Raw genomic sequence first — 24,958 nt, 5'->3', positions numbered from 1 at the left:
GAAACTATACATAAAGGAAACAGTTTCCCAGGGTTGATTTCGATCTTGCTGACATTGGAATATATCAGGAGTGTTGCTAATACCATAACTGGAATAACTACACAAGCTTAAAACAAAAAGGGGGGTGAGGAATGGAGAAAGAAGGAGTGTTTGTTACCTGACAAAGACAGTGAGCAGTCATCCACATTCAAGTCAGTTTCATAACTAATTTTCTGCCAGTTTTTGAGGGGTTTTGTTAAATCCTTTTTTTTTCCCCCACTGGTTTCTGGGAATACTACCCGTAACAAAACTTTTTCTCCCCTCAAAGTGGAAAAAAAAAAATCATAAATTGCACATTGCTCCAGGTTTAGAGCAAGTTTTTAACTAAGGTAATCCTGAGGTTTGAAATTTCAGTAAAAAGGTTTTGAAGCAATAAAAATTTCTTTAAAATAGGTATGAAATGTGTAAGGCTGGCGTGATGAAGAAAGGCAGTGAGGTGGCCAACCAAGGTGTCATGTAGTCCTGCTTAGCAATTGACCTGGACTACTAAAGACACAGCAAAGCTCCATGAGAAGACTGGCTGGTGTTTCAAAGGCCAGTTTGAGTGTTTACAATTTCTGGTAATTTCTGGCCACCCCTGGATAATCTATTCATAGTAACTGAGAAGGGGAATGGAGCCTTTGCACTTTCAGAACATTTCTGCAAGGCTCTTTCCCATTGAGCTATTACTCTTCCTCTGAGTGTAACAGGGGATCCTTGCAGAACTCCTGTGTGCATTCATGCCATAGGAGTTAGTTGTACCTGTGTGCATCCATGCCACAGGTCTCTGGCTGTTGAGTTAGTGTGTATTTCTCATGCAGCAGTGCTAGAGGCAACAGGCCATGGCTTCATCCCTTTCCATCTCTGCAGATGTAACTTGCTCACTCTTACTGCTTAGTAGTACCCATACCTTTTTCTAAATAGGCTATCCTCTTGATATTCCAGCTCCAGAAAGCACTGCTAATGTTCATTTCACTTTGTATGCAGCCTATTCTGGAATTCATCTCATAAAACTTACAAATTCCACTAGTTTATGATATTATTCTAGCTGCAGTAGTGTTGTGTGATTCAGAAATATTTTTTAAAGGGGACTGTGGTTCTGAAAAACTATTCCAGGATCAATTCAGCATTTCAAATTGACAAGTATCTCTCTTATTTCTCTTTCTTTAAAGTCATTCTTGAGATATAGAGTCATATTAAATGATGGATCAAAATGTTCTGATTCATATGGAAGACAGTGACTAATTGAAAAATTTCCTGGATATGAAAACAAAGAACTGTCTTGCAATTTTTTTTTCAGATGGATGGAAAAATTGCAGGGTCTGTGTCCTTTAATACACTCATTTGGGTGCATATTCACGCTAAAAAGCTTGGACAGGCAAAAATATTCTAACAATGGCTTAAGTGAATTATTGCATCAATAAAAAGTTACTTTTAAAAATTACAACTAACTTGGAAAGTTGGAAATCTTCCATCCAAGGCATTTGTTCCAAAGTTTACAAACAATATAAAGGAAAGTTGACTGCTTACCAATGTATCAGCAACACATGTCCATGTGGACTGCATTTCCAACAGGTGCAGTTATTTACATCTGTGGCACCTAAATCCATCTTAGCCAGGGGCTTCTTCGAGGTCATTTCTCTGTTGAAGCGCCAAAGCCAAATATACTGCAGTTAGGAATTTTCTGCTGCAATTCTGTGCTAAATGGCATAACACTAAGGTCACAATTTTTCTGTTAATGTTATAAATCTTTCACCATAGTCTGATTTCCTAACACAACACTATTAGCTGCAAACACATTCACACAAAAAAAATGAAATATAATTCATTTTTTAAATGTAAAGTAATGCTGCGACACTAACCTTAGCCATCTTGAATACGGTGATGAATGTTTATATTTATACCATGTACATCTACATATGCCCCTGAGCTTACAAAAAGCCTTGAGAACAGAGCATGGCAAAATGGTGTCACACTGTTCCCCTTTAAAAGTTAATCCCAGTGGTTAATGTGCATGGCAGACATGCATGGATCAATCTCTTCCCGGGAAAAATAGAGCAGTGTTAACGTGCAGAAGTGTTAAATATTTGAATAGTTTTGAAATGAACCAGTTGAGAAAAATCTCTATTTCTTCATCCCAGGTATATCCAAGTTTTCACAATTGTTCCTACAGCAGCGATGCTTCTGTGTAAACTATTGTCAAAGCCGGCAGAGGGGAGCCCGGCAAACACCTCGCTCGCTCTGGATGCTGAACACAATTAAAGTTTTCCATTTCCTCACTGCTTCCTTGCCCCACCCCCTCCACCCCCCCATCTTGCCCAGGTGGCTCTGCCGCACGCAGCCACTGTCGCGTCCCACTGACGGGGGTGGGGGTCGTGGGCAGCCGGACCAGGGCGGACTTCGCGGAGGAGACCGTGTCCCTCTCCCCGTCGAGTCCCTGTCTCCGCACGGACCTGGGTCCGCCCGATCCCAGGTTGCCGGGGCAGGGCTGTTTTCCCCTCCCACCCCGGCGGCTCCCGGCCGCCCGCCGTGTGCGGGGCCGTACCGCCGCTGTCATCCAGCCCGGCCGGAGGCCGGGACCGCCCTGGCCAGCGGCCAGCCCTCTCCTCGCAGCTACCTCCCCCGGCCGGTCGCTCCGCACAGCGGAATCGTCCTGCCTCCGGTCCTACAAGTCACAGGGCAGAGTAACTCGCGGCAGAGCCGTCAGCAGCCCGCGGCAGCATGTCCGGCACCAAATACGTAGACTCGGAGGTAGGACCACCGGACCATGGGGCTAGGATGCTGCCCCGCCGCCGACTGCCTGCAGCGGCTCGGACCCCAGGCTCCCTGACCCATCGGAGCAGCGGGGCGAGGGGTGGCTCGGCGGCAGGAGGGCGGACGGCCGGGCACCTGCGGGCCGGGGCGGCGGGTCAGGGGAAGCCGGGGCGCTCGTCCCCGGCGGGGCGCGGGGAGGGGAGCTGCTGGGTGTCGTGCGGGAAGAGCGGTGTATGGAGAGCTCTACAGCGAGAGCACTGGGATGGAGAGGGTACGGTGATGGCCCTGAATGAAGGGCGGTATAGAGAGAGGGGCAAGTATAGTGAGGACAGGGTGGTACAGGCGCCGTGCCCAGGTCAGCAGAGCATGGGCGGTAGGGCGAGGGCAGTACGGGGAGGGCGCTGTGCGGCGAGCCCCGGACGCTCCCTGCCGTGCCCGCGGGGCCACGCCAGCGCCCACCCCAGCGAGGGGCCACTCGCTCCGTCCCGGGGCAACGCCGCGGGGCCGGGGCCGCCTGGCGGCGGGAGCGGGAGCCGGCGCCTGGCACGGCGGGGGTGTGGTGCGCGCCCGCGGCCGCGGTTAAATAGCCGGCCGAGGCCGCCCCGCAGCCCGGAGCCCGCGGGACCCGGGGCCGCCTCCCCAGCCCGCCCTCCTGCGCGGACCGGAGCGGCCCTGCCCTGCCCTGCCCTCCCCGCCCCTCCCCGCCTCTCCCCGCCTCACTGGGCTCTCCCCTCCTGCCCGCGCTCCCTCTGCTCTCCGCAGGGTTTTCTATACACTGCGCCCGTCCGGGAGCAGGGCAACATCTACAAGCCCAACAACAAGATGATGGCAGATGAGCTGAGCGAAAAGGCGGTGCACGATGTGCACACCAAAGAGATCGACCTGGTCAACCGAGACCCCAAGCACCTCAACGACGACGTGGTTAAGGTGAGGGGGCGAGGCGGGGCGTCGCGGGGGTCGATACCAAGTCCTGCCGAGGCAGGATACGCGGGCACTGTCAGGACGGCTGAAGCCCGCGGACCACATCCCTCCACCTGCTACAGGAGGGAACGGGCTAGGGGCTGATCGGATTTTGTTTGGTTTGGGGTTTTTTTTAAAGAAAAGGCGGAGTGGGCATGAGAGAGGCGTGCAGCGGCCAGGGCAGCCCTGCGGAGCTCTTCGCTGCGGTGCGGAGCGGGGCCGGCCGCGTCTCGGGCTGGCCGCGCTGTCCCGCGGGGCCGCTCCGGGCTGGGCTCGCCGCAGCCGGGCGGGGCCCGCGGTGCGTGTGTGCCCGCGGTGTGTGCCCGCGGTGTGTGCCCGCGGTGTGTGCCCGCGGTGTGTGCCGGCAGCCAGCTCTGCAGCCGGGACGTCCCGCCCGGGGAGCGGGGGGATGAGTTGCGTGACCTTGTGTAACACCGTCGGAAGGATTTTCCTTCCCCAAGGCACGCAGAGAGGCAGGGCGGGGAGATGTCACAAACCAGATCGCCCTCTCTAAGCCTGGCGGGTGCAAAATCAAGAGATTCTAGTGGCGGTTGGATTCATGTCCTTGTTCTGTTTTGTTCTCTTTGGTGTTTTCCCTTCCTTCAAAAGATGATAAGCAAGCTAAGCAAAATCTAACTGTGCCCTTGCCTAGATTTTTTTTGTTTGGGTTTATAAATCAGTTTGACTGTTTTGACAAGTCAGGGTCGATGGAGATTTTTGCTTGAAGTCACTTTGGTCAGAAATATCACAGAGATTGCTTTTCTTGTAGAAAAAGAATTTATACAGACAAATTTGTACAATCCTTGTGTTATGAACGAGAGTGTTTGAGATCAGTTAAAAAGTCATCGGCAAGGATATGACGAAAAATCAGATTTAATATTAAGTGGCAAAGCACGAAAAATTCATTGGCAAGACTAACTCTACTACTCATAGGACAGCCAAGGCACAACAAGGGAAAACAAGCAACAAGAAAACCAAACAAAATCCAGGCAATCAAAACAGTAATGAACTGAGAACTATATAGGGGTGTGTGCTCCCTTAGGTGTGTGTGTGACAAAAGATAGCGCGGGCAAGGATAAAAAGGAACAGGGCCTGAAAGCTTAACAGCACTCCAATTTTACTTATACCTTAAGCCTAACAATTTAACATAGGAAGAACACTTAACTTATACCTATTTTATAGCTTAAATTTAATTTACAACTTAACCTAACTGTAGCAATTTACTGAGAATAACACTGAAGAGCATTTAACCTAATTCATAATTTTGAAGTTAGCAACTCATCAGAAGAACAACTCTTAGCAACACGTAGCTTATAACTTATGTTTAACAATTTAGCAAAAGAACAATACTTAACAGCATTTAAGTGAGTTTTTAACATAACCTTCCTCACTTGCCTAACTTACTTAGATAACCAAGGTACTTAGACAGCTAAGAAAGCAGTATTTCTTTGATTTGCTACAGCATATGCACAGAGGCATGCACAAAGACATGAGGAGTCAGTGCAAGCAAGGTGCCTGTGAAAAATTCCCCCCAGAGATCAATTAAATACTCACTTTGGATGCTCTTGCATCTCCCAATGGGCAAAGGATTGGGCCTTGAGGAGCGTGCATATTGGCCCAGGATACAGCTTGTTTCAGTGATCCTCCATACATGAGGCTCTGAGAGGCATCTCGCTCAGAGGGAGGTTGCTGTTTGTAGCTTGCTGCAGTCCAGGAGACCTCAAAGGGTCCCATTTTGGACTGCTGTTTAGAGGCTTGCAAGAGCCCATAGGCTTTTGTCATAACAATGTTTCATCCTGTTCAGGGTTTGTGTCCTCACTTTCTCCATAAGTGTGGAAACAGGAATGTTGTGCCATTCAGGTAGGTGGAATATTTTCCAAGGGTGGTCATAAGGAAAACAGCAGCTTGTTAGCAATTCCTGGGAGCAGACAGTGTTTCTGATAAGCTTGAAAAGAGCTGAGCCCAGGTGGTGTTTCCAAAGCCAAGGCCTAACAAGCATTTCTCAGATCACACTGCATGCAGCCTGGAAAGATGGAGAGAGGAATACACCACTGCAGTGTGAAAACTGAGGATGCTGTCATCTGGGTTTGTCAGACCCTAAGAAAAACGGGAGCTGCCCAGTTATAGTGGGTGACCAAACCACTAACTGGCTTGCTTAGTGGCCAGCAGTGCCAGTGTGTGCAATTCACCATGTTTGTTGTAATGAAGACCTGTTATTGAAAAAGAAAAATACTATATTGTTTCCAGAGAATCAAGAGGATGAACTCTGGATCCTTAATTTGTATCTGTAAAATTATTCATGCTATGTGCATACAATTTAACAAGGTCATAAGTAAATTCAAATTCCATATTTCAACGGAGTTTGAAGGTGCTGAATATGACAAGCCATGGTCATATTTCTGGATCCATGCTAAGAATTATCACAGTAGCCTGTATCTTTAAGGAGTCGCACAACAATTAAAAGGCATAAAATTGTTATTTGTTTAGAAAAAATCATCTGTGTACCTAACTGTACAAAACTGCCTTTAAAACGGATTATTTTAAAAAGGAGAGAGCAATTCTTTTTTCTTCTACCATGGAGGAGCAGCTGAGTAGACAGGGAATGCCAGAGCTCATGAACAGCACTGCATCACAGTTTATTGCGTATGTCAACAGGAGAAGTCCCCAAAGCAACCAGACCTTCTGAGGATGAGTCATAGCTCCCAAGCAAGTCAGAATTCTGGTGTCCACAACATGACCTAATGAAAGAAAGACCCTGACGGGAAAAGAGGGAGACCACTGACAGAAGAAAAACGCAATGGCTTTAAAAGAAGCTGAAACCTACAAAGCCTATCATGCCCTCTCTGCCTCCCACAGAGGCAAGGATTAAGGAAATTTGTTACATTCTGTCTTCTAAAATAAACTTGAGGAGTAATAAGTATAGGAATGGAAAAAACAAGTTTTTCCTTTTGAAATAATTATGGACATATTCACTGAAAAACAAACAGCCAGAATACCAGTATTACCTCTATGTCAGCAAGTTAGCTCCTGGTAGTGAACACAGTCACATCAAGACATAGGAATATAAAATGAATTTTATGTTAACCAGACAGGATCCATTTTACATCATAAAGCCAGCAGTATTTATACAAAAAGGCATGGAAATTTTCAGTTTCTGTTGTTACAAGGATAAATAAGAATAACTTTCATTTAAAGTGTTTTGTAGATAGACCAACCTGCAGATTAGAGAGAGGAATTTTTGCCTCAGTTTGCATTTATACAGACCCTGCGTTCAGATTCAGTCTATTAGATGTAGCAATAAAATTCACACCCAATACCTAGGGGACAGGCTTGGATTTGGGTGAAAATGCACAGGTTCAGTTCCTGCCTTAGCCATCAGTCTGTAGTCCTCTTCTGACATAGTCCTCATCTGCCTTTCTTATTTTGGCTGTAAAACTTTGTGGCAGAATGCTAAACTAACTGAAGGAGACCCCAATCTTAAGTACTGAAAGTCAGAGGAAAAAAAATGTGTTGGGAGTCCTGTAATGCCAGAAGTATGGCTCAGGCTGAGCTCAGTTTTGTTTAAAGCCATTGCATTTTTCTAGATTCAGAACTTTCTGCTTTTTACCCACTATTTTATGCATTTCTTGCCACTTGACTATGAGGCACAACAGCATGGAAACTGGGGACAAATCAGTCAGCCATGAAATAGAAATGATTAGACAGAGAATGAGGAATCTGCTCTGTAAGCAGCTCTCTAAAAGGCCTCAGTGTTGTCTGTATTCAAATACTTCCCATAGCACATTTTAAAAATAACCTTCTCTTGTAAGAAGCAAGAGACATGTTCCCTTGATTTGCAGCACAGAGCATCTGCCCAGCTTCCCCTGAAGCAGAAGTGTGATGCAGGCAGCATTAGGGTTGGGATCCAGGCAAGGGGCAGAAACCCAGTCAAGATCCATTTATGACACATGGAGCAGCTTTGCATCAAAGCTGTTTGTGACTTTGCTTATGGTTTGTCTTTGAATTAACTACCAAGTGGAAGCTTAGTGCTGGGAGATTTCCAGAAAAATGGGGCAAATGACTGGATTTCTGTTCAGAGAGGGATGTGAACAAGGTCTTATGGAACCCGAGGTATGCAGACAGTGGAAGTAATGGCTCTGAACAGGAGGAAGCACAAACTACTAAAAATCACCAGAATTTCCTTTTTTTTTCCACAATTTTTTTCAGTGTAGACCAGAAAGGAAGGATTTTCTTCCTCATACCGCTGTCCACATATATCACCTAGACGTGGGAGAATGTGCACTAGTGGTTCCATTCTTTCAGGCACTGGCTTGTGAAGGTGGCTAGTCAGACAGGAGGCGAGGAGGGAATCTAGTAAGAGAGAAACAGTCTCTGTGCATGTGGGAGCTCTCCAGGAGTCATGCTGGTGATTGTACAGGTGGTTTGCCATAGTTTTATCTGTTTCATATGTCCTTCAGCAGACAGTTTTGCTCTTGGACTTGTGTCCCACAGGTTTTGTTTGTGATGAGACACAACAAACAGGGTGGAAAGCTTATTGCTTTTTTCTCTCATTCATTCCCAAATGACCTGGGATTCACATGAAGGTGCCTGAAGTTCAGGCTTTGCTCTTCTCGTTTCCCAACACAGTATTTGTGTTTTCCAGAGTATGGCTAAATTGCAGCCTTCGAGTTTTAGAGTTAAAACTTTCTCAACATATCTGTGGTCAAGTCTGCACAGAGTTTACTGAATTTGGAAAACACAGAGGAGGGAGCCAGCTCTCCTACAGATTACTCTTCTCACTAACTTCCTTGCTCCTTGCTGAGAATGGAGACAGACCTTGTAGCCAACCTTATGAGTCTAATCCTCACTTTTACTAGTGAGAACCAACTGTGCAGTCACATTTGCAGCCAGCTTACCATTTTTTCCTACAGTGATGCACCAGGAACAACTGCCTGTGGCTGGTCTACCATCCAGAACATAATTGTTATTTTGTTTTAAACAAGTGGTATCTATCTGCTGTTGATTGTATAGGAGTCCTTTTTGCTCTGGGGAAAAAAAAAATCTAGTACTTGGCTACAGATGTGAGGATGCAGATCTTTTGTACCAAGTTTCAAAGAGTTACGTATTCATGTCTTCCACTTAAAACTAATGCACTTGAGGGCAATTTAGCTTACTGCAAGGAAACGTCTGGAATTTTTAGTTAGATGTTGACAAACACTGTAATACCCTTATGTACTCATTAGGAAGGAAAGTATTACTCAGGCGTGCTTTTAAAGCTATTTACAATTTCTGCCTCATAATAATGAGAGGATTTTTCAAAAGCAGTTTACATTTTATGTAATTTTTAATGACTGAGGTCCCTCCCTGTTGTACTGAGCACAGTGTAAGATGCACAGGGAGATGACTGGTGAGAGCACTTCCCATCCCCACACTTGAGACCCTCATGGACAGAAGGCAGGCATCACCCCATGCTCTTTTTGAGTTGGAGACCTAAGGTGGGCTGTCACTCAGATGTGACAAGTGTCAACCCAAGAGGAACACAGTTCTGCTCTTCAACATATTAAATCAGAGAAAAGCAGAGCTCAATCAGGTGCTATTTCTGAAATAAGTAATTCAGTGAAATTTAATGCAGACCCTTTTTCTTTGTTTTTAGAAATTGTTAAAAGTCATGAGAACATAGATAAATGTTTAACTTTAAAAACATCCATATAAATACATAGATATATGAATATACACTTGTGTATGTGTTCTAATCCAAGCTTGTCACCTGGGCTCTTGCTATTGGCAGTGACCAAAGTGTGATGCCTCCAGAGGCAGATTCACATCACAGTGTTTAACCACAGAACAGGAGAAGCAGTGCTCTCAGAGGACATGCTTGTCTCAATTGCTGATACTTACAGTTTAGACATGACACCTTACCTGTGCCAAGCAACTAATTAAATTAAATGGTTCTGTAACGCTGTGCCCTATTAACAAGCTATGGGGTTTAGATTTAAAATGCAAGCAAATTCAAATGTTTGACTTCGGCTGATCACATGATTCAATTCTGTTTCAAATAATTCTTCAAATAATTCTTCTGGGAGTATGAGATTAAAAACTCGGGTCCTTATGAATGCCAGTTTATACAAGGTCTGAGTGAGGTTTTAAGAGTTCTGAAAAATAGTTTTCTTCACATTAATTAGGAGTTCTCAGACATGGAATTTCTGAATGTCCATAAGAGTACAGCTAATAATGGCATCTGTTCTAATGAAACCTTCTTTCTCAAAAAACTGTTTGCGTTTAAACTTATGGCATTATTAAAGCCTTATGCACAGCCTTCTTGCTTGGCATGGTGAGCATGACTCATAACTCCATAGAAAAGTTGGATGGCTATGGGAACAGAGAAAATGATTCAGCATGGCTGTTTCTTTTGTTAGAATTTATTGGACATTATCTCAGAATCAAAAGAGGCAGATACTTTTCAATTCTGATAACTTCAATAGAATTTAGATCATATGTTAGAAAATATGAAGAACTATTTGAATTGATTGTAGAACTTTAAGCACACTATGTGGCTTTAAACACTGTCTTTTGTTGCATAGAGTATGGATATCTAAAACAAACAAACAAAAAATACTGAAATGCAAAACTCTCCAGGGGAAAAAGGGATAATTGTGTACAGTAGAATGGTCTACCAATGAGGTCCCCAGTGAGGAAATTTTATCTTGGTTGTATTTTAGGCAACAGAAAGAAGAAAGTACAAGTGAACTTGGGTGATTCTGAAACACCTGTGATCTCTGGAAAACTGAAGACAGATATAGTTCTAAACTAAAATAAGTTTGTATTTCCCACAGCTCTCAAATACCCTTCTCACAGACACCACGATGAAGTCTATGTCAGTAACTGATTTTCTGAGCTTTTTGATCCAGAACTACCATATTTATTTTCTAGACAAATGATAGTTATAAAACCCATCTTGGACTTTAAAACGGTTGCTTATTTTGAACATGAAAGAGAAATTATGCCATTTAATTTCATTTGATTTATTAGGGAGGTAGGTTTTACACCATTAGTCTCTTTATATCTTCGTTATAGATTTCTTAGGAAAATGTCTTTTGAATAAAAAAAAAAAAAATTAAAAATTTCAAAAAAGTTTGAAAAAGTTTATAAAAAATTTGAACTTTATGCAATATCAATCTTGTCAGAAATTATTACCAGATTAGCAGTCAAAAGAAAAAATAATTTCAGTGCCACTGTCCCATTTTAATGAGCTCTTGAATTGTTGATATATGATTTTATTCAAGACGTAGAAGCTGTGCTCTCAATGTTAGTGGGGCTGTACAAGGGTGGAGTTTGTTTGTAGCTAAACAAGTAGGAACTGATAAATTCAATTTCATAGATAAGAAGTGAGAAGACATTCTTACAGCTGAAGGTGAAAGCATCACATTCTCTGTCCAAACTCCTGCTGTGCTGAACTTATATTCTGAGTTCCAAAAAAAGCCTAAGGGAGTCTCATAGATGGATTGCAACTTTTCCTCTTTCAACTTTGAAATCCCTTCTTGGAGTTCAAACAGATGCTACAAAAAATAACCAGTTTTCTTCGAGATCAGGGATCTATCTCCCATAGAGCTCAGCCATTAAATCATCAACTGTTTTATGAAGTCCAAGTTCATGTATCATAGAAAGGTTTGGATTGGAAGGGACCTTCAAGATCATCCAGCTCCAGTCCCAGCATGGGCTGGGATGGCACTCACTAGACCAGGTTGCTTAAAGCCCCCTCAGCTGGCCTTCAACACTTCCAGGGATGGGGTATCCACAGCTTCTCTGGGAAACCTGTTCCAGTGCCTCTCCTAGGAATTTCTTCCTAATATCTAATCTAAATCTCTTTCAGTTTAAAGCCATTCCCCCTTGTCCTGTCACTACATGCCCTTGTAAAAAGTCCCTCTATAGCCCACTTTATTTAATACTCCAAGAGCATTCTCTTCTCCAGACAGAACAATGAGAAGTCTCTCAGCCTGTCCTCACAGAGGGCGTGCTCCAGCCCTCTAATTGTCTTTTTGGCTCTCCTCTGGAGTTGCTCCAGCAGTTCTCATCTTGGAGGCCCCAGAGCTGGACACAGCACTCCAGGTGGAGTCTCATGAGAGCAGTGGAAGAATCGCCTTCCTCCGCTTTTTTCTTTTGAGGCAGCCCAGGGTGCTGTCAGCTTTCTGGGCTGCAGGCCAGATCATATTGAGCTGCTCATCAGTCAACATCTCCAAGTCCTTCTCTGCAGGGCTGCTCTCAATCTAGTTACCACCCAGCCTGTATTTGTGCTTGGGACTGCCCTGATCCAGGTGTAGTACCTTTTACTTGGCCTTGTTGAACTTCAGCTCTCAAGCCTGTCAAGGCATCCCTTTCCTCCAGCATGTCAGCCTCACCACACAGCTTCGTGTCATCAGCAAACTTGCACTCAGTTCCATTGCTGTTCTCATGCAGTTTATGACAGGAGCAGAACTATAAAATATCTTGATTTTTATGAAATACTAAAGAAATACCTCATATTTAAGGATCAGTAACTTAAGCTCTTCCATAAGAAAAATAACCTTCTAAAAGTACAAATTCAGGGACAAGTCTTTTTTTAAAGGAAAAGAGGCAGCTGGGTATCACTGCACGCTCACTGTCAGCAATAAGCATGGTTCAGGTAGAAATAAGGGAAAAGGGTGAAAACAAGTAATACAAATTTGCAAAAAAGAATCACAGCAGCTAATAGGAGTGTGTTTATCAATAGTATGCAGAATCAAGAGTCTCCTTTCCTTAGACTCTCTTTATAAACAGAAAAAAGTGGTTTTCAGATCTAAAACAATCTCCAAAGGTCCCTGTCTCTCCATGCAGTACTAAAGAGTCTGAGGTCACTACATTTCCACATTCCAATAGTGCCTAAATTTAGGAGTGATAAAGCTAAACCAAGTTCTAAAAAGTTATACTTAATACCAGTTTATTACCTTGATAGTATATAAGCATACAATAATAAAATAGAAAGCTGTCATGTTTATATTTGTTAAATATAGTTTAAAATATAAAATGAGTTTACACAATGTCTTTTATTAAGGCTTTCGGATTCAGCTTAACTCCAGGCACCAGTGAAATACAGACATACATGGATATACATGTCTTAGGGTTCTTTGCTAAAATCGCTGTATCAAACAAGAACTGTGGAACATGAACCAGATAATAAAACAAAGAAAGCTTCTTAAAGGTTTCTCTTTGGGAAAACTGCAATAACCTCCCAGCAGCCCAGTTTCCAGGAAGGAAAACAGTAATTTTATTTTCTGACTGCTTACTCCAACAACATCAAGACATTTGTCAAGGAACTAGCAGACATGGTATTCCCCACCTGCACAGGAAGTTTTGCTGTGTTGCAGAGTGCAGATCTTTCCTTGAAACTACTTGTCTTTCCTTCTGCCAGCCTGTATTGGAACAGGAAAGGCAAGTGTTTCAGGAAGAGACCTCTGGAGAACAGCTGGTTGCTACAGTGCTGACCCATTGGCGTTTTTCTCACAAGTACTTGGCACAGGTTTTGGTGAGGCAGGGCTTTTCTGGTATGTAATCAGTATAGGCAAGGAGCAGGACATTGTTCTCTCAGTAAATAGAAGCAATTTTTTTTTTGCTTTTTTCTATGATTTTCAGTTTGGAAAATGGTGATCTGTAGTCACTCGCTTTCTAAGTCATGGCATCATTTACACATTTTCATAATGCATTTGAGTATTTGTTATGCATACAGTAGGAGTCACTCCCAACCAGACTGGTTTTCTTCTCTGGCCGGAAGAGTTCAGTCCTTCAATTCTACTTTCCAACATCAATATCCTTGTTTGTTAAAGCATTGTTTGCTTTTCTGGCGTACTCTGTAGCACTCAGGAAAGATTCACTGTTTCCATTAAGAGGTCTGCCAGCAGAACGCTTTTCTGCCATACTGTGGATGGCAGGCACAGGGAGACAGGAAAGGTAGAGCAAATTCATCGGTCAGTTTGTGCAAGTAACTGGGGTGCACCAGTTCTGCTTGCTTGTTTAGGCTTTCATTCACTTTGGAAATACTTGTTTGTAATTTTTCTGCACTCAACAAGCCTTACACAACAGTCCTGGTCCAGGCCATCTGCAGTCATGGCATCTTTTGTTTTATTTTTTTGCAAAGAAGCAACTGATGTGCCTTGTGATCTGGCCAGTCCCCAGAAGAGCAGCGTGCTCTGAAGACAGAGTTTGCGGTTGACAGGCAACGCCTAATCATGCTGCAGCCCAGCCTGGAGGGACTCTTGGAGTTCCCTTGTTAGATGCTTGCCACCAATACCAAGGTGATTTCTTGTCTTGTGAGGGAACAGAACACTGCTGGATGTTCACGTTTTGTAGTGAACCCATGCTTTAGCTCGAGGTTTGTATAAATACTGTGGAGCATAATGAGTTTTTGCTTTAGTGAACACCTGGGATCGCCTAATGTTTGCTGTTGACACCTGATTAGAGGAAGTAGAGCATCTAGGAATCACAAAGCTGTATGTGTTCAGGAACAAAGTTAACACAGTGCTCTTAAAAGGGTGAATGTGTCTTTGGGTGTCTGGGAGGGAAGGGAGAAGAGCAACTTTCCTACTCTAAGTCCCAACAACTTCCCATCCTCTTTCCTGCAGATTCAGTAGAAAGTGTATAAACTTTTTCATCATTTTCTGTTAAACTGTGGCAGCAGTCAGGACAAGCAGTCATGTGGTAACATGATATTCCAAGAATCAAGGAAATACATAAATGCTTAACTGGCATCCATGATTTAACAGAAAGGTTGTGAGTTTATTGCTTAATTTTTTTTCATCTGCTGTAACATCTTTCTTCTCCAGGGACTGTAACTGGGAATTTTTAAGTTCCAAATAGCATGTGGAAGATAATAATAATCTCATAATAATCTCATATGCTCGCACATTTTCTTATTTTTAATAATACACATCGCAGCCTTCTCCAACATAATAGTGTTGCATCTGTCCTTAGCATCGCCTCCCAAATGTGACCCATGCCATAGGAAGGCTTGTCATTTTGTGATATTTTATATATTTTCTTATGTTAATGTTTCTTTAAAGAATATTGAATATATTTGGTAATTTTACAAATTGCATTTACTACAACAGAAAAAAATACTGTATCTGTCTCATGCCTTGCAAAGATGTATTTTAATACACTGAAACAATATTACACTTACAGTCTTGGAATCAGAGAAAACCTATTTAAAAACTACTGTAAGCAGTAAAGACAGTTTCCAAACTCTGGGCATAAAAATGTAAAGAAAACTAGCTTATGACTTTTTCCTGTGTACATTCAGCCTAGACTTTAGCCCTGGTCTGGAAGAGCATGTAAGCATATTGACATTGGTGCAACAGGTCACATTTTTCATGTTGTGTGCATATTTAAGTGTTCTGCCTGCCTGGACATATTAGTGATCAATTGACAGAGATACAGTAAGGATCTAAGCCTCCTTTTACTGACTCCAAGAGATATTGAAAGTACACACTGAGGCATTCTCAGCACTTGTTTGTGTTCCTCTGGAGTAGAATAGGGGTGGTACCTGGCTATGTGAACTGTATGCTGTGAGGACAGTGGCATCTTGCAGCTACCTCACACAAAGATATGAATTATGATAGTTACAGTCACAGAAATGCAGGTCAAATCCTAATACTGGTGGCTTTAATATTTCTTTTTCTGACAAACCAAGCACAGTAATTTTTTCTATGTAATGAATATTACAAATCTCAAAGAACAAACTTTTGAGAACCACAGCTGGTACGTAGGTGAATTGAGCCTGGCATTTAATAATACCTTTCCAGCCGGCCAGCTTCTGGTAACATAGGGACTTGAAGTGACAAGGTCAGCAGGTCAACTGATTTCATACATGTAGCATATATTAGTGAGTCAGATGATAACTTCATGCTGTTAAGCTTTTTTAATTAATAGTTCTGATCTTTAGATAGACATTTTCCTGCTCTTGTAAATAAATCTTGTAAATAAATCCCATACCATTTCCCTTTCTTGTAAATAAATCTATTTTAGAATCAAAGCAGGTTCCTCAGTTTCCTGATAGGAGTTTAATAAACAAGTGCAGAGCAAAAGAAGCTGCATTAATTCTCATAGCAGAATCAGACAAAAGCTTCAAGCAATGTAAAAACTGGCTTTACCGAACTGAATTGTAGGAAACAAAGAATAGCTGAAGTCAGGAAGTGCATTGTAGGCATGAAGCAGGAGTTGATAGTGTTTAATAGTTTAGTTTGAAACAGAAGGCTAGAGTAAGTTATTAGCAGCCTTTAGAGGGTTAAACCAAATTTCCTGCATTTCTCTCCTGTCACAAGTGAAACGTGCATGTATTTTCACTAGCTTGGCAGCTTCCCCAGTGTGCAGATTTCACAGCATATCCTGACAGCCCTGGAGGAACAAACTACACAAGGAACATGCAATCTACTAAATGAAACCTGTGCACAACCTAAGAAAACCCTTATGTTGATAAAGAGTTCACAGATAGATATACATACACATGATGCTTTGACAAAAGTGACCTTGAGAACAATACCCTAAAGATGTTGTCTTATACTTGCAAGACAGATTCATTACCAGAAATGACAGTGTCTTTCTTCTGTAGGATCATATTTCTGGGCACTTCTCTTTCTCCTGTCAGTCCTATTTTTACTTTACTTACTTCAGTTGGACACCCTTTATCAGTCTGATGACACTCACCATCAGTGAGTGCTACCAAACTAAAAACCAGAGGAGAGTAGTAGGAGGAGGGAGTAAGTAATCTGAGTGATGTAAATGTAATCCATAGCAAGACAAAATGCATCCAATCACCTGTTCTGTCCTGCAGCCTGTGGAGAGCTGATCCCTACAAGTTAAGATCAGGATCCTTCATGGGAGTGGTTTAGTGCAAGAAGAAGCTGAGTGATATCTCAGTTCCTGCAGCATAAGGACTTATCTGTACTGCTTGAAGAGTGAAATAAATAGTGTTTCCCAGGCAGTGTTCTGTTAGCACATGAGTAGAAGAGCCTGTATTACCTCAACTCCTTGCCTATCTTTATTTAGATACTGCTGCAGGTAAATCTGATTTTGGACAGCACTGCCGAGGTCCATGTGCCAGGCGTAGTTGGACTTCCTTGGCATGTACATAATGTTCTTATGTTTTATCATGTTCTTACAGCTTTTGGGAAGATAACAGCTTCATTTTAACACTGTATTCAGCTAAGAGTTTAAGTTGTCAGGCCGTTTTTGTCTTTTCAGTCACAAATTCCCTTATTCAAACTGGAGTAATGTGAAATGGAATTTGAGGAATAATGAAATGGGCAGACATAGTAGTGTGACATCAGCTACCATTCCTACAGAGCCATCTCTTCTCTGCATTGTTAGAAACATTCTGAGAGCTGGTATTGCTCCAAGGAACTAACCTCTTGATAATTGCTGGTGTCGTGGATACATCCCTATTATCTCACGGACAGATTTATTCCTGACTACTTTTAGGACAACAGTGTATAACTTGAGCTGGGAAATCCTGACCAAAGATATATAATAAATGTTCTAATATTAGCATCATCTCCTGGAAGGAGTACAGGGCTGTCCATCTGGAAATGCTATATGACATGATTCTTCTTTCAGCTCCCCAGCTCTCCATGGACATTTTGTTGAACACAGCAGACTAAAAATATTAGTTACTGAGAATCACAATTACAGAAAGTTTACTGTTTGATTTGAAAACCAGTGAGTTTATTGGCTTCCATTTTCCATTTCATTACAATGAATGACTTTGAAAGTAATCAAATTATAGGTTAATCTTGCTATATATTTTTAAAATTCTAGAAAATTCACATTAAACTATGGCTTCATTTTGCTTGCCAAAAAATGCATTTCTGATAAAAATAGTTCTCGCTTGGCTAAAAATAAAGATGCAACCATGAAAAGGCTGATGGAGTTCAATGCAAACTTTTTTTCCTTATGAGATCTAATATTTCCCTTATCAGCTAGTTGAAATAATACAAGATGGTATTTCCACTACAACTGAAATTAATAAAAATACTTTAGATTTGACACTGACTAACCCTCGATGCTTTGAACCTCTGTGATGGCTGTGTTACCTTTGCCAAGGATTACAGCATCAGCTGGTGGGAAGCATGCAATAAATTGACAGAAGTTTTAGAATAAGAGGGCTATGCTGAACCATGTAGTCCTTATGGAGTAATATTTTTTGAGAAGCAGCTTTCTTTTATTGTTATCATCTTGGGGTTTGCCATCATAGAGATATTTTTATTATCTGATTTCAAGGATTTTGGTAATAAGCCAAGAGCACCCATTCACTTTGAAAACAAGCTAACATGAGATGTGGCTAAAGTGAAAAGTCTGCTTTTGAATAGCTGCAGAAACAGATTGTGTAAGTCTGCTTCCTTATGTATTCTAAAAAGAAAAGGTTTCTGCCAAAGGTTTCTGTGGAGATCAAATTTCAACTCAAATGCTACCTTTAGGTGTGATGGGTGAAGATGATAATGAATATCCATCCCCAAGAATGACTTTCAGTTCACTAGAACCTAGCTCAGAGTAGCAGAAAAAGAGAAGGTTTATAATTTGCATGACAGGATGTCTAGAGAGAAGCATTGGCAGAGAGAGTAATGTGAATATGTTCAATTAAGTCTGGTTTTAGGCATTCAGGGTGTTGGATATCACAGATAATTCAGAAATTTCCTCTCAAGGACTTACCAGCCATTCACATAAATTGCACCTAGACCGTACACTTTTGTTTATAATTATCTTTTTTCTTTAAGAAGCTGGAAAATCTAGTGGTTTAAACATTTTTCCCTTTGTTAGTAACTTACATCTGGAGGTTATAAAAGTTTCAGCAGGAGAGAAGAACGAGTACTTTTCAACTGTTATATATATTTTAGATTAAAAGAAGTGATTGTGAGCCTTTTCTTACAGTATTAGCAGTATTTACACAGAGTGTATGTATATTCACCTTCTTCCAGCATGCTAAGGTAGACTTGCCAGAGTTTCTGAGGCTGCTGGCCCATGTCATACTTACCTTGCTCCTGTACATCTTCACTTTTGACAGCATTATTATCTCGGTTTGGGATCCAGTCCCAGGAATGCAATATATTTTTTTTTTTAATCTGACTTTAATAGCCATTTATTTCCTTGCAGAGGAATAGTGTTGTGATGTTCTCTTTCCTGTTGTTTGCAGTGCCTATACAATTTGTTGCTCTGACTAAATTAAATATCCTGTATTGTGGGTTATATCAAACACGTCTGCGTGACATGGAGCTGAACCATCATTGCAATTCTGTTAATTTTCTTATAGAAATGTTATGACAATTAAGCTTCCTGAACAGCTCGGTATTTCAACAGAGAATGTTAAAATATTCCTGTTGGAATGCACTACTTCCTTAGGTGACTTTTTGAATGATTTATGAATAGTCAAAGCTATGAAATATGATTTTATTCACCTGTTTTATACCTTAAGTAGACCATAAGGGCACTGCATACCCTAGGGCTGTAGGAGATGAGGAAAATATATTCAGTTTTGTGGAAAACTCCATCTAGAAGTTAGATGTCTAATTTTGAGCTGATCATTGAGGCTCCCTGGTAGTCACTGGGTAAAGGTTACTGAAGATTCATGACTTAAATCATGGGTCATAATAGATTGAATCATGTGAGGATGTAGGAAGTATGTGCTTTGTGTTTTCTTTTCTTGCATAGCTCTCCAGGAAAGGTGTTTCTGGAATACACCTTTGATGTGAATGTCTGACTGACCTGACTTTGTGTTCTTTGCTGCAGATCGATTTTGAAGATGTGATTGCTGAGCCAGAGGGAACACACAGCTTTGATGGGATTTGGAAGGCCAGTTTTACCACCTTCACTGTAACGAAATACTGGTTTTATCGTTTACTGTCAGCAATCTTTGGTATTCCTATGGCTCTCATCTGGGGCATCTACTTTGCCATTCTGTCATTCCTGCACATCTGGGCGGTGGTGCCGTGCATCAGGAGTTACCTGATTGAGATCCAGTGTATTAGCCGTGTCTATTCCATCTGCATCCACACGTTCTGCGACCCGCTCTTTGAGGCCATAGGCAAAGTGTTCAGCAGCATCCGAGCCACAGTACGGAAAGAGATCTGAGGGACAGTTCAAGGAGAGCCATCAGCCTAGGAAGGGGGTGAAGGTTTTGTGTTTTTTGGAGTGTTTTGGTGCCAGTTTTGTGTTTCCCAAAGCAACATACAATAACTGGTGGTGGACTGGCCCAAAACAAAGAATCACTTCCTCAGTTCCTTTTTCTACTGTTCATTCTTACTGGACTACTTGCCTTTTATTTTTTTTTCCCTTTCTTTTGCCTTTTTTCCTCCACTTTGGTCTGCATTTTAAATCTAACCTTAAAGGCTATTCTTCCATGCCAGCTGCATATTATTTTGCTGGCTGCTCAATTCAAAGATTGAAGTGTTGTTGTATGCCTCTTACCCTTCATTCCTTGTGAGATAAATCCACAGTGATATTGAAGGATGACAAAAATGCTTTCCAACACTAAAAAGCCATTCATTTTATTGTGGCTAAAGATCGCAGAGCTATCACAGCAGAATGAACGTGACCAGCTGGCAGGTTTTAGCAGAATGTTCTTTTTCAATTGGGTTGTCAGTTGACTACAGCTATTTACAGTCGTGGTCAGATATTGTGCAGTATGAATACATTAGTTAAGTAAACATATTACTGAACTAGCATATGTCCTGAAAATTTAACATTTTGTCAGGCTGGAGACATTGACATATAAAAGCTCTGGTTGGTGCCTTTCTGTCTCATTCTGTCTTGGAAGTTTGCATCCAGTCATTTCTCAACCTTTATTAGAATTGCAGAAACAAACTGCAGTTGAGTGCTAAAATTGGTCATTACAGAAATGTTTTCCTGACTGTGACTTATGACGCATCCCTTAGCAAGCATTTAGGTGCTTATCTCATTGGCATCTGGGGTATTTTTGCAAAGTATTAATATAAATGTGTATCGCAGGTATGACAGAGATAATCCTGAGGTAAAAGAAAAATGAAGGCATGCCAAACAAGCCACAGGAGGCCAGGGAGGAGCTGCCCCTGTGAGAAACTTTTCTACAGCTTTCAAAACTTCCCTATCAGCAGAGGTCAGCCTGCCACTAGCACACAGATTGTTTTCAGGATGCTTTGCTGAGTCTAAATTTATCCATCACAAGAGATGCTTTAGAATCTTCACATTTGTGTGTTGCTTTGTTCATTTTTAGCTGAGCTGCAACATCAGGAAGTCTTAAACAAGGGTGTTGTGTGAAACTACCGTGTTGCAAAGTGGAAGGCCCCAGTAGCGGGGCCTTTGCGACATGTTCTGATGCTGTGACCTGCAAGAGCTTTTTGCCCTTATGACAGTACTGTGTTCAGAGATGCTCTCTGCATCCTCATTGGTTTGTGTGAAGCATTTGTAAAAATAGCTGTGAGGCTAATCAGCTTTTTTGTAAACCAAGCTGGGGTCTGAGCCTGCTCCAGCTGGAATCTCTAGCAAAATAGTTCTTGACCTGCAGGAGTGCAAAATCCATCCCTTGGGATGAACATGGAGCTGTCTGGTACACCTACAGCTTTTTTATTTAGCGCTGATATTTCACATATTGCTCTACCTAACATGGAAGTGCCTTCCATTCTGTTTCTGCCAAAGCATTGAAAACTTTAGGAAATGCTGCATTTTTAAGTGGGGGTGGGGGAGGGAGAATGGGGGTGGGAGAGAATGCACAAAAATTTACAAAGCTATTAACTACTATTTGCATTTAAAACAGACACTGGTATGGATATAGTTTTATGTTTTTCTATGTACATAATGAAGAGTGTACTATTATAGATTTTTTTTTCAGTATTAAAAACAACCAAGATTGTAAACAAGAAATATTTTATCTTTTTATGAGGAAAATCACTCCAAAGAAAACCTTCTTGATTTACCATGTAAACTGTATATCCTGAAAGATGTCTGTTCACTTAGGTTTCTTAGTCCCTAATCCAAATACATTGCTGATCCAAACATTTATATTATTGTTATAAGCTTAGAGATATAACTGACACCTTTTTTAAAAATTCTGCATGTACATTAAAGACTACAATAAAAAGATGCTTAATGGTAGATCCTGTCTGACTTCTTTTTCCTTGAAAATCATGTGGACAAAATTTGTTTAAAGCTTTGTTTGTCAGTCCAGTAGAAACAGGATTTTTCCTAATAAAAGCTCATTAGCCTTAGCATTTAATGTATGGAAATAGGGGAATGACAGCTTTTATTCAGCCATGTGTGGACGTAACTTGTGACAGGACAGTTCATTTCTATGGGTCTGTTGCACAATACTTGTCACACTGTTAGACAAAAGCCCAACAAAACATGCTATTATGAATGGTCTACAAATCTATTAACTGTATTATAATGTTCAAATGGCACATACTAAATAAATGTAGTCCATCATATATTTTCCAATAATTGAATGGTGTATTTAGCAGCACTCAATAGGTCAGTGGTAGCAAATAGCATGTTGAATTGGACTATGTGAGGAAAAGTACAATATTTTAAAAGTAAAAGGGAGGTTGTAATGTGCACGAAAAGCAAATTCACCTTTGGTATCCAAAACCATCTTGCTTTTGCAAAGAGCAGGATGTATTCAGGCTTAACTATTTATAATATCATGACTCCAAGACTCTTCATGTGAGAGATGTGCAGATTCACACTATGATTGCACTGTCCCTGGCGCTTTGCTGAGCCGTGGTCACAGGGCTGTGCTGTGGCTGGGTCTCATATCCATGCTCCTGCCGTAACACTTAGGATCATAGCCAAGATACACCCCATAGCAAGATCCAGGCTTGTCAAGTAGAGGATTAGACATTAGGTGTTGGACAGTGGCACCAGGCAATTTCTTGGCTTGGCTGTAAATGTGACAGCCTCACTCTGCTAGATACAAGTCAGTGTCATAAACTGCCTCAAGACCTGTGCATTCAGGTGGGCTCAATATAGTTTTTTCCTCTTACCAGAAAACTTTTGTGGCTGTCATTGGTCACTCTTCTCATCCTCTGAGTCACCTGTTCTTTGATTTTGCCATGTGGTTTGAACTGTGTCCCTGAGACAAAGTATTGGAGAACTGGGCACTTCAAACAAGGTGGAGTATCCAAGTACTGAGAGCATGTGAGCTGTCTGGCTGTGTGCTTGATCCATCTGAATTTGACTGAGAACTAAATACAGACTATTTTTTTAAAATATACTTACTGAAATGAAGTTGCAACAAAATACAAAGACAAACTTTAGGCTTTTATAATGATGGGGAATTTCCATATCTGCACCCAAGCTACCTTTTAACCCTCACTTAGGTCTAACTGGAGCTGTTCTTTGTTCACTTGTTTGCTTTCATTGCCTTGTGTCTGCTGCATCCTTTTGTTTCTTCATGTCCTGAGGAGGAGGAAAGAAGAACAGAATAAAAGTCTTTGCTAAGATAGAACACCTTTGTTATCCTCATTTATGTCTTACAAACCCTGACCTTTTCATTTCATGTTATCTGACACTGGGACACTGTGTGACATGGGTTTTTTATTTCTATCTTGCTCTCTTCTGTAGAACTTTTAATTAAAATTTCAATCGTATAGTACAACTAGCACATCCTTTATCCAAGATGCTTCTGAAGGGGCTTCTGAAGGGACAGTGGTATAATGTACATTTGATAACTGTGAAAATATAAATACACAGTATTCTCACTAAATTTGTAACTGCTATTACTAAGCAGTCTATATATAAAAAATAGCCAGCAGGACTAGGGAAGTGATTGCCCATCTGTACTCAACACTGATGAGGCCACACCTCAAATGTTGAGCCCAGTTCTGGGTCCGTCAGTGCATGAAAGACATTGAGGGGCTGGAGCGTGTCCAGAGAAGGGCAATGAAGCTGGTGAAGTGCCTAGAGAGTGAGCCCTGTGAGAAGCAGCTGAGGGAGCTGGGTTTGTTTATCCTGCAGAAAAGGAGGCTCAGAGAAGACCTTACCTCTCTCAGGAATTACCTGAAAGGAGGCTGTAGCCAGGTAGGTTCAGCCTCTTCTTCCAGGCATCCAGAGACAGGACAAGAGGAAATGGTGTCAAGCAGTACTAGAGGAGGTTCAGGTTGGACATCAGGAAGAATTTCCACACTGAAAGGGTGGTCAAGCATTGGAACAGGCTGCCCAAGTAGGTGGTAGAGTCACCATCCTTGGAAGTGCTCAAGAAATGACTAAGTGTGGCACTTAGTGCTGTGGTCTGGTTGATGTGGTGGTGCTTGGTCAATGGTTGGACTCAACCATTGACCAAGAATCATTCTTGAGGTCTTTTCCAGCTTTAATGATTCTGTGATTCTAAGGACAGCACAAGTGGGAAGACAGTGATCATACTCATTACAAGCCTGTGCCTTCTCTCATAGTCAAAGTACATTTTAGTGTTGATTCGAGACACAATCCACAATGCCTAGGCTCAGTTCTAGTAGGTGGTTTGCTTTTATACTGAAAACCTAAATTTCCTTGGTCCATTATTGTCATTAAAACTCACTGGACTGGTGCTCAGGTTACACATACATACTGCAGGGAGGTGTTAAGGAGGTGTTACTCTATCAGACCTTCTCCTGTAGGAGCTGGAGATGATAAATGCTCTCAGGGATCCTAGCAAGTGCTGGGAAATTATGTCTCTCTGAAGCTTGTATCTAACATCTCACTCCATGAGATAGGAGATTTAAACTCCTCTCACTGCACTCCCAGGTGTAAACTTCAGCTGCTCACCATTCAGTTTGCTGACTACTATGAATACAGTTTTTGTAAGACCAATGGTGTGCTCTGCAGGAACTAACAATAGACACCTAATGTGGCATGATGGATTCCAACAGGAGCCAGGTCACCTTAAAGGCATTGCCTGAGCTGTGTGACACCACTGTTGATCAAAAGTCTTCAGATTTTCCCTTCTATGTAGTGGTTATCAGAGGGGAATAAAGGCATTATGGTTGCCAGTTCTAACACTTCTAGAGATAACTGTTTTCCAGCTTGAAACACTAGCAGTCTAGGCTGAAGGCTGTTCTGCAGACTGCCAGAAGTTCTCAGGAGTTTTGTTGGCACCCAGGGACTAACTTAGATATAAGCCTGTCATAACTGTAATCTTCTCAGCTGATCATATCTCTGAAATTTTATCCAGAGCGTGGAATACCCCTGCAGTGCATCTGGGCACTGACAGCCTTTTCCTGGCTATTTATTCCAAGCTAGA

General features: G+C 41.8%; 1 protein-coding gene and 1 long non-coding RNA gene across 10 annotated transcripts in view; one reads left to right on the top strand and one right to left on the bottom strand.

Annotated features, from left to right (window-relative positions):
- Positions 1-2,559: 2,559 nt before the first annotated feature.
- Positions 2,560-21,837, top strand: CAV1 (caveolin 1). Its single transcript, XM_021542602.3, has 3 exons — positions 2,560-2,769; positions 3,535-3,699; positions 19,498-21,837. Exons 1-3 carry the CDS (start codon positions 2,740-2,742, stop codon positions 19,837-19,839), a joined length of 537 nt encoding a protein of 178 aa, XP_021398277.1. The 5' UTR covers positions 2,560-2,739; the 3' UTR covers positions 19,840-21,837.
- LOC146763449 (uncharacterized) overlaps positions 21,442-24,958 on the bottom strand; it is a 159,588-nt gene continuing 156,071 nt past the window's right edge. For all 9 annotated transcript variants that reach the window (XR_014951781.1, XR_014951782.1, XR_014951787.1 and 6 more), the window contains one exon: positions 21,442-23,139. This is a non-coding gene — a long non-coding RNA (uncharacterized LOC146763449). The remainder of the gene's footprint in view (positions 23,140-24,958) is intronic.

The sequence above is a fragment of the Lonchura striata genome, chromosome 1A (genome assembly GCF_050655825.1).
Source record: "Lonchura striata isolate lonStrDom1 chromosome 1A, ASM5065582v1, whole genome shotgun sequence".
NCBI lineage: Eukaryota > Metazoa > Chordata > Aves > Passeriformes > Estrildidae > Lonchura > Lonchura striata.
This window is presented reverse-complemented; position numbering and strand designations above follow the sequence as displayed.

Excerpts from the sequence above, each read along its gene's own strand:
- CAV1 (XM_021542602.3), top strand. The coding sequence starts at position 2,740 with ATGTCCGGCACCAAATACGTAGACTCGGAG. Across the intron at positions 2,770-3,534 it reads CCAAATACGTAGACTCGGAG|GGTTTTCTATACACTGCGCC; the intron begins GTAGGACCACCG and ends TGCTCTCCGCAG. Across the intron at positions 3,700-19,497 it reads TCAACGACGACGTGGTTAAG|ATCGATTTTGAAGATGTGAT; the intron begins GTGAGGGGGCGA and ends TCTTTGCTGCAG.